General features: G+C 41.0%; 1 protein-coding gene and 1 non-coding gene across 3 annotated transcripts in view; one reads left to right on the forward strand and one right to left on the reverse strand.

Annotated features, from left to right (window-relative positions):
* LOC105080938 (proton-coupled amino acid transporter 3) overlaps positions 1–7,554 on the reverse strand; it is a 30,651-nt gene extending 23,097 nt beyond the window's left edge. The window contains exons 1-3 of one of the 2 annotated variants that reach the window (XM_045506711.2): positions 7,415–7,554; positions 4,063–4,153; positions 1,970–2,058 (exon numbers count right to left, since the gene is read on the reverse strand). In XM_045506711.2, coding sequence (XP_045362667.2) covers positions 1,970–2,058; positions 4,063–4,153; positions 7,415–7,554 — 320 coding nt within the window. The other variant, XM_074360952.1, reaches the window with a different exon arrangement.
* On the forward strand, positions 6,279–6,352 carry TRNAI-AAU (transfer RNA isoleucine (anticodon AAU)). The gene has a single exon. It is a non-coding gene; the product is annotated as a tRNA-Ile (tRNA).
* Positions 7,555–9,668: the final 2,114 nt, after the last annotated feature.

Here is a 9,668-nt window from a genome sequence, read left to right on the forward strand (position 1 = left end):
AGGGATAAATTGGGAGTTTGAGATTTGCAGATACTAACTACTATATATATAAAATAAACAATAAGTCTATATTGTATAGCACAGGGATTCATATTTAATATCTTGTAGTAACCTATAATGAAAAAGAATATGAAAAGGAATATATGTATGTATACGTATGACTGAAACATTATGCTGTACATCAGAAATTGACACACACACACACAAAAGGAAATGGTAACTATATGACATAAGAGGGGCATTAGCTAATGTTATGGGTAATCATATAGCAATATGTAAATGTATCAAATAACACATGCTGTACACCTTAAACTTATACAATGTTACATGTCAATTATGTCTCATAAAAATAATTTTTTTTTAAAAGGACAAAAAAAAAAAACCCAAAACAAAAGCAATGGTGACCAGACAGGTAGCAGTAATATGGTGAGAGAGGCTGGGTATGAGACAGAATAGGGAATAGTGGAGACAGTGACCAAGTCCCTGGTACATGTCCTATTCCCAAAGGGTTTAATCAGGACATGGTTACAGCTGAAAGATGAAGGAATGAAGCTGAAGATGTGCCAGAGTGTTTAACTGGAAAGAAGGTGCAGGATTTTTTTTTTAATGTGGAATCTCCAGGTTTTAAAATGTTGGCTAAAAACAAAAGAACAGAATTTGTAGAAGTCTCCCCAAATATATCTGAAGGCCATTGTCAGCTGTTAGGCCATTAGTCTATAACCTCTATATTAGAAAAAAGAAAAACAAGTCATCAATAAGAAAAATCAGGGAAAGGCTGTCATAAATGACATAGATGTTAGGAGCCTGCATGGTAAAATAATGGTCCCAGCAGGCTTAAGGGAAGAAAAAAATTTGCAGGTAGGTTAAGGGGGAGGTAGAGTCAGACAGGTCTTGGGATACTGGCTCTGCCACCTCCTAGCTGTGTGACCTTGAGCAAGGCATTTAACTCACCTAAGCCTCAGTTTACTCATTTGTAAAGTGGGAATAATGGTGCCTACCATAAAATTTTATAGTAAGGAGTGAATAAAAGAAGGCTTGCAAAGCTCTTGCCATGTATCTGGCACAGTGTAATTGTGCAGTAACTATTATTACTGAATGAGTCAATGCTCTTAGTGTTTCGTGAGCTGGAAAGTACCACACAAATTAGATGTGGCTGACATAGGCTCCAGATACACCTATTTGGGTTATTATAGTTTGACTCTATGAAAAGTTTCATTTAATATCCTTACTGCGACTCATGAGGTCTTTCTGCACATCTATGAGGGCATACTCAGATCTGCCTGCCTTGGGAGCACTGAGCCCTGCAGACAGAAAGTCACCAGGTTGTTGGCTGTAAGGAATTGTCAATCATCATGAATTGCTAGTTTATTAATATGAAACTCTCAGCATTCTTTTTCATTGCATTTGTCTTCTCTTTGGAATTTTGTTTTGCAAAATTCAAAAATATAAACATTGAGTGATGTATGTACGCTTTATTAGTGACTGAAGTCACTGTGAACTATTTGTCTTATTGCTAACTACGTTTTTTACTGTTACTAAAGTGTCCCAGGAAGGGTCTACCTGGAACAAATTTCTCCTCCAAGGTGTGTATATTGGAATTTGAGGAGGTTGGGGGTAGGGAGATTAACAGGAAAAGGAGGACATCCCTAAGTATCTCACACATACATGGCAGTGTAGAGGGTATGTGCTCGTCTTTTATTACTTTTCATCTTTCTAGGTGTGGACATTTGGGCTCAGAGGGTGCGGGAGCTTGGCAAAGTTGTCCAGCTGGTTAGCAGCAGAGTTGGGCCAGGACCTAGGAGTTCCCAGTTGGGATTTTCATCACTCCCTCCACCACCTCTGTAGCATCTGGAGCAGCAGGGGCAGTGACCTGGAGAAGTAGCCAGCTAATTGGGTCAGCAATCCAGGGAAACTCAGCACACCCTCAGAAAGGGCCTGGTGCCAAGTGAGAGAGAAGCAGGACTCTCACCTTTGACTTAAGTGATGAGCACAGTTCAGCAGGATGACCATACAGTGCACGGTGAGGATCCCGATGGCCAGCAGGCTGAAAGGACCGACCTGGAGGGGAAAGGAGAGGCGGGCACAGTGAGCCACAACCAGATGGCTCCCACACCCGGCCTTCTCCCCACCTGGGTGCTGATGCCTCTATCATAATAAAGATGAGATTTTGAAATGAGAGCCCCTGGTATGAGAGCCTCTGCCTGAATGTCCTTGTGCCCTCAGATGCTCTGGCCCATATGCCCTTCTTAGCACTGCTGCAAAGTGGCTGCCCAAACTCTGCTAGGATACTTCTAGCAACAGAGAACTCACTACCACCCCCAATAGCCCATGCCTTTCCTCATCTGCCTTGAGTTCTGCTTTCTAAATCCTTCATTCCTTTTCACATGCCAGCCCCCACTTCCTCCAAGATGATTAAAGACCAAGGTTCCTCTTAGGACATGGTTTTCTTCCTCTAGTACAAGGTTACCAAAGGGACACTATTGACATTTTGGGCCAGATGAATTTTTTGTAAGGAATGAATAAAAGAAGGCTAGCAAAGCTCTTGCCATGTATCTGGCACAGTGTAGTTGTGCAGTAACTTTTATTACTGAATGAGTCAATGCTCTTAGTGTTTCGTGAGCTGGAAAGTACTACATGATTAGAGGTTCTGATGGGAGTTAGAGGGTAAAGAAATCATCTAATAACTCTTAGGAAGCAAAAATCAAAGAATAAAAGAGCTATCTTAAAAAGCAAACACCTCATTGGCAAACAGACTTCCCCTGAGGGCCATGTGGTAATAATATTCTTCAGAAGTTCTAGAACCCTGAGGATTCCAAAGAGGAGCATCCCATCTCGGGGTTGGAACTGATACAGATTGCAAGTCATAGTAGAAGAAGTCAGGGTCTCAGTATGCCTTTTTTAGACATGGGCGCCACCTGCCAGGCCTGGAGAGGAGGCGAAATTCGATTCAACTAAATGGAAATCATCCATCTATTCAGTGCCATAGACACAAACCGGGACTTGAAGCATGCAAGTTTTTACAGAACTATTGTGGGGAGGTGTAAAGATGAATCAAAGAGTTCCTGCCCTCAGAGCTTTCAGGTTAAGTGAGGAAGATAGCTATATTTAAAAAAAAAAAGTATGCCTCATCATTTAAGTGTTGTAAGAATTCCCGATTTAATAGACATAAGTTCTAAAAAAACACAAGGTGAAGTTGGCATTAATTTTAATAGGAAACAGTCAAATTTTACAGAGGAGGCAGAGTTCAAAAACAGAAATAAAGAAGGGAACAGCGTAAGTAAGAAGACAGAGGTGTGATAGCACAGGGAACGTCAGGGAACTGGTGAAGCCTTTGTGATCCTCATCTTCCAAGCCACTTTCTCACAATCAATCAAATGGTTTGAAACAGGAGTTACACACTCAATGCTTGGAGGGGCCAGGCTGCTAATATAAACGAATGAAATGGCATGGATATAATCCTAGGGAGTCACAAGGACTGTGGCACAGTAGATTCTGTATCAGTATGTGTGCATGGTGGGCCTTTAAGAATAATGGTGGAGACAGGGAATTGGATGAAAGCGGTCAAAAGGTACAAACTTCCAGTTATGAGATAAATAGGTACTGGGGATGTAATGTACAACATGGTGACTATAGTTAACACTGCTATATGGTATATTTGAAAGTGGCAAAGAGAGTAAATCCTAAAAGTTCTCATCACAAGGAAAAAAATATATATATATATTTGTAACTATATGAGGAGATGGATGTCAACTAAACTTATTGTGGTAATCATTTCCCAGTATACATATGTCAAGTCATTATGTGGCATACCTTAAATTTATACAGAGCTGTATATCAATTATATCTCAATAAAACTGAGAACAAAAAGAATGGCCTCTAAGTATGTTCCATTTGGCTGCAGGTTGGCTCCAGTGGACTGATGCCAACAGGCACATTTCCTCTTGCATGGGAAAGATTGCCACCCCCCCCCCCAAATTGCCCACTGATAAATGGTGCCAAGGCCTTAACACCCCTTTCCCCCAAATAGGTAAACCTGGCTCGCATCGCACAAGTCTGTCTTACCAATAAGCCGGCATTTTTCATGGCCAGAGGAAGCCCCAGGAGCCCTGTGCCAATGTTGCATTTCAGTAAGTGGATCAAGGTTTGCACTATCCTGTAGGGGGAGCAGAGGGAGACAAGAGAGTATGTTAGCTGATAGAAAGCTGATGCAAGGCTCAGGCTTTCAGCCTCTCCAGCACCCTCTGTGGGGAAGATGGACAAAACCAGCTGAAGTGGACTCTGGTTTCACTCTCAGTTCCCAGGATCTGTTCTGGAACCTCTGATCCAGGGCTGCTGCTAGTTCAGGTGACTCAACAAATATTTAACACACAGTAGGCTCTAAAGAAATAGTTATTAACCATTGCTACCATTCTGGGTAACTTCCTAATATGAGTTTATTTATTAATTCATCCAGTGATTTTTTTCATGATTTATTCACTCGTAGTATTTATTGAGATCTACTAGATGCTTCGCATTTAGATAGACAATGAAAAAGTTAATAGGAATTTTCTCAATTTACAGAGTATCAGTGCCAGTTTGTTTATTAATTCACTCACTAGGACAAAAAACCTAATCTGACACCACTTGCAGAGTATTTATTGATCTGAGTTCACTCCTTCATCCATTTACTCAACCAATATTCACTGTGAACTTATTTCATGCTATGCACTGAATATAATTTAATAACAATGGCCACTGTGCATACAAAATTCTTACTATGTGCCCTGCAGGGTGCTAGCAACCAGGGTTCTAAATGTTCTCCACACCTGTGCTGGCCACTCCTGCTCAGGCACTGCCAATCCACTGGGAAGGGGGAAAGATGGGAACAGGATCATGAGAAGAGAATCAAAAAGAAACAGAAAGAAAAGTTGAGTGCAAAGCACTGAACTCAGAGGAAGGTGCACTGGATTCTGAGTTGTAGCTCTGCCATTAACCAATTGTGTTTGGTCACTGTTTTGGGGAGGCCCTTGGCTGCTTACATCTTCTGTTTCCTCATCTACCCTACCCCAGCGGTGGGGAGGTGGGGGAGAGAGAGAGGGAGGGAGGGAAAAATTCTTGCCCTGCCTACCTCTCAGGGGTGTGGTAGGAACCAGAAGAGGTAGACATGATGATTCTTGGAATCATGAAGTGCTTCGCAGATGTGAGGCATCATCACCATCATCATTATCATCATCAGTCATCATCATCACCACCTTCGGTTTGACCTTATGGCACTCACTCACCTGTTTAAAAGGGCTTCCTAATGAGGAAGCAGAGCTGGGTTGATAAGGAAAAAGGCAAGCAAGGGCTGGTTTAAGCAGGTAGCGGTGTCCCTTCCTCCTGGCGCAAAAGGTACCTGGAGGAGGCCATTGCAGGCACCTCTTTGAACTATCTGGAGGCAGCAGAGAGTGGAAATAAACTGGCTGAGCTCAAGCAGGACCTGTAGAGACAGTGCTCACATCTCTAGGTCCTGTTGGTTAGGGTATCAGGACTGTGTCTGTTTTTGCATTTCAATACTGACCAGGGAGAGGCTTTTGACTGAGAGAACGGGTGGCCCTTGGGACTTTTGTGACTTCCAGAAACTCCCTTAGTTCAGTCTATTCATCTAAACAATGGGTGGAGGGGGGGACAAGTTGTCCCTTCACTTCCAACAGTAACTTTTATTTCTTGATAACTACAATTACTGGAAAATTTGTCAAAGCGAAAAAAAACCCAAACAACCCTATTTTTAAAATCTCTTGTCAATTCTTGGATAGTAATTTCTCCAAAAGATGTGCTCTTTCTAGCTCTTCCTGACTTCCATCCCTCATATCCTCCCTATAGCAGCGTCTTGGCCCCCACCTGAATCAGATCTCTTGGGAACGGTGAGACAAGGTTTTGGAGAAAACATTATGCCTTAGCTACTAGGATCAGGGCTGTGGGGAGTAAACCACATGTTGGGAGCACTCAGGGACCTTTAAAGAGGTTTGTGTTTTTTTCTTGAAAAATTATACATTGCATTATAAAAGGAAATACCAAAATTTCCACCAATTGGAAATAACTACCTTTAACATTTTTGAGTAACATTCCCTTGGGCATTCCTATCTGACTTTAAATGCACACAAATTTACACAAGGAGAACAATATAATTCTGTATTTTCTTTATGAATAGTATGTCATACATATTTTTCCAAAAGCATACATTTCCTTCATCACTTGTAATGGCTGTACTGTATCCCACTGCATGTGTGTACCATACTTTAAATAATCTTTTACTGGGGGGAGGGTATAGCTCAAGTGGTAGGTCACATGCTTAATATGCATGAGGTCCTGGGTTCAATCCCCAGTACCTCCTCTAAAAATAAATATATACACCTAATTACCCAACCCCAAAAAGAAACTTAAAAAAAGAAATAATCTTTTATTGTTTCCAAATTGTCAGTATTATAATCAGTGTGTCAATAGAATTATGCACACCTGTGTTATTATCGCAACAGAAAAAATTCCTAGAAGTGGTATCAGTGATTAAAGGATTTACTTATTTATATTTAATTATACTTTAAAAAAAAACTCTAAGTGACACACTATGAAATTCAAAAGGTAAAACAAAAACAAGAACCAAAAAACTTTATGTAGTGAACATAAATCTCTTCTATCTCTGCCTCCCAGTCTACCAATTCTCTTACCCAAAGGCACCCATTATGGCCATTTGTGTCTGTGTGTATGTGTGTACTTTCAAAGAAAGCATATACCAGATAAATATTCGTATATTTTATGTAAATATGTGTTAGGATTTGACATACATTACAACATTGCCTTCTAGAAAGGAACCAGTTTAATTCTTCCCAAAAGGACATGAAAGAGGGCATTTCCTGACATCCTTACCAACACTGGGTATTGTCATTTACAGCCTCTTTATGCCATCTGATCTGATTATTAACTAATAGTCTGACTGGCAATAAAGCCCTAAGGAAAAGCTCCGTGTGTCTGACTTTATGGTAGCAAAAGTAGGGACCTGGGGCTAGCAGGTGAACTTTTGTTTCCTGGGTGGGTTTAGGGGAGACGGGGAGGACGGGAGGGAGAGAGAGAAGGACAAACAGAGAGAATATGAATAATAGCAGATGTCGTAGGAGAGGAAAGCAGCTTGAACCTGAAAGAGCAGCCAGCTGGAGATAGAAAATTATTCCTGGAATTAAGAAGCTCGTGCTGTGGATAGCTACTCTATCTGTTTGTTTGTTTGTTTTGTTTGTGTGTGCAAAAACTGGTAAAGAGGTGTAATACTCAGAGCCACATGGATCAACCTTCTTAGATTCTGAAGGTTTGATCTTTAATCCACATGTCTCCTGTTCAATGGGGATAAATGTGTTAAGAAGAGAGGAGCTGGGCTTAGGGCTGGAAGGGCCGTGCAGCTACTTACGATATTCCACTGGCTTCCTCCGCAGCATGGACACTCTCTGAAGTGATGCTACTGCTACTCTCCAAGAGCGACTTGGACCCATTGTCCAGGGACTTGGACTCATTGTTGTAGTCCCTTCCAAACAATGACATCTTCAACATGGTGAGTAGGTGGTAGCAGCTCAGGTTTAAGGCCTGTAACAGCCCTGAACCAGCCTCCCACGGGTTTTTCTCCAGAGAAACTGAGGCTGCAGGCCTGAGATGCTGGCTGCTAATTTACAACGGTGCCTGGCCCTGGTGCTGGTGAGAGGGGGAAGCTGATGTTGATTATATGCCTCACCTGGGTGTCGGGGGACTTATGAGAGACTCATGTCAGGAAGATCCTCAGTGCACCCTGTGATTGCCTGGCCACTGCCAGGACTCACCCGGGCTTTCAGCCCCTCCCAGTTCGGCCTGTATCGCTTTAGGGCAAAGTGAACCGTAGGACTAGGAGAAAGAAGGCATCACTGGACTGGAGATCCCGGTGCCCGGATGTGGGGCCAGGCTCAGCGCTTGTCTATCTTGGCAAGGAGGAACCAGAGCTACCTCACAATGGAGGCTGCCTGTCCAATAAGGTGCTGCTGAATCGCAGGCTGCAGGTGCGGCCCAACAAATGGTAATGGGAGTGGGGTGGCTTTTTAAAAAACTGCTGCACAGTTGATTTACAATATTGTATTAGTTTCTGGTGTACAACATAGTGATTCAAAATTTTTATATACTCATTTAAAGTTATTATAAAATATTGGCTATATTCCCTGTACTATTCATTCTATCCTTATTGCTTATTTATTTTATACATAGTAGTTTGTACCTCTTAATCTCCACCCCATCTTTCCTCTCCCCCTTCCCTCTCCCCACTGGTAACCACTGGTTTGTTCTCTATATCTATGAATCTGTTTCCTCAAAGAGTTTGCTATATTCATTTGTTTGTTTTATTTTTTAGATTCCATGTAAAAGTGATAGCATACAGTATTTTTCTTTCTCTGTCTTATTGCACTAAGTGTAATGCCCTCCAGGTTCAACCATGCTGTTGCAAATGACAAATTTTCATTCTTTTTTATGGCTGAGTAGTACTCCATTGTACATACTCCATATCTTCTTTATCTATTCATCTGTTGATGAACCATTAGGTTGCTTCCATATCTTGGCAATTGTTATTAATGCTGCTATGAACATTGGGGTACATGTATCTTCAAATTAGTGTTTCTGTTTTTAAAGTTATGTACCCAGGAGTGGAATTGCTGGGTCATATGGTAGTTGTTCTTAGTTTTTTGAGGAACCTCCATACTGTTTTCCATAGTGGCTGCACCAATTTACATTCCCACCAACAGTACATAAGGCTTACCTTTTCTCTACTTTCTCACCAACACTTTTATTTATCTTTTTGATGACAGTCATTCTAACAAGTGTGAGGTGATATCTCGTGGTTTTGATCTGAATTTTCTTAATTAGTGATGTTGAACACCTTTCCATGCTCTTGTTGGTCATCTTTATTTCTTCTTCAGAAAAATGTCTATTCAGCTCCTCTGCCCCCTTTTTAAATGGATTTTTTGTTGTTCTTGACTTGTATGAATTCTTGATATACTTCAGATATTAACCCCTTACTGGATATATCATTTGCAAATATCTTCTCCCATTCAGTAGATTTTCTTTTCATTTTACTGATATTTTCCTTTGTTGTGCAGAAACTTTAGTTTGCTGTAGTCCTGTTTATTTATTTTTGCTTTTGTTTCCCTTGCCTGAGGAGACGTACCTAGAAAGGTCTTGCTAAGACTGACGTCAAAGAGTGTACTGCCTATATTTTCTTCTGGGAGTTTTATGGTTTCAGGTCTTATATTCAAGTCTTTAATCCACTTTGGGTTGATTTTTGTGTATGGTGTAAGATAGTGGTTGTTTCATTTCTTTGTATGTGGCTGTCCAGTTTTTCAACACTATTGAAAAGACTGTCCTTTCTCCACTGTATGTTGTTTGCTCCTTTGTTGTAAATTAATTGCCCATGTATGTGTGAGTTTATTTCTGGGCTGTCAATTCTGTTCCATTGAGCTATGTATCTGTTTTTCTGTTAATACCACTTTTGATTACTGTGGCTTTGTCATATGGTTTGAAATCAGGCAGTGTGATACCTCCAGCTTTGTTCTTTTTTCTCGGGATTGTTTTGGCTATTTAGGGTCTTTCGTGGTTCCTCATAAATTTTAGAATTTTTTCCTATTTCTGTGAAAAATGTTGTTGAAATTTTG

The sequence above is a fragment of the Camelus bactrianus genome, chromosome 3 (genome assembly GCF_048773025.1).
Source record: "Camelus bactrianus isolate YW-2024 breed Bactrian camel chromosome 3, ASM4877302v1, whole genome shotgun sequence".
NCBI lineage: Eukaryota > Metazoa > Chordata > Mammalia > Artiodactyla > Camelidae > Camelus > Camelus bactrianus.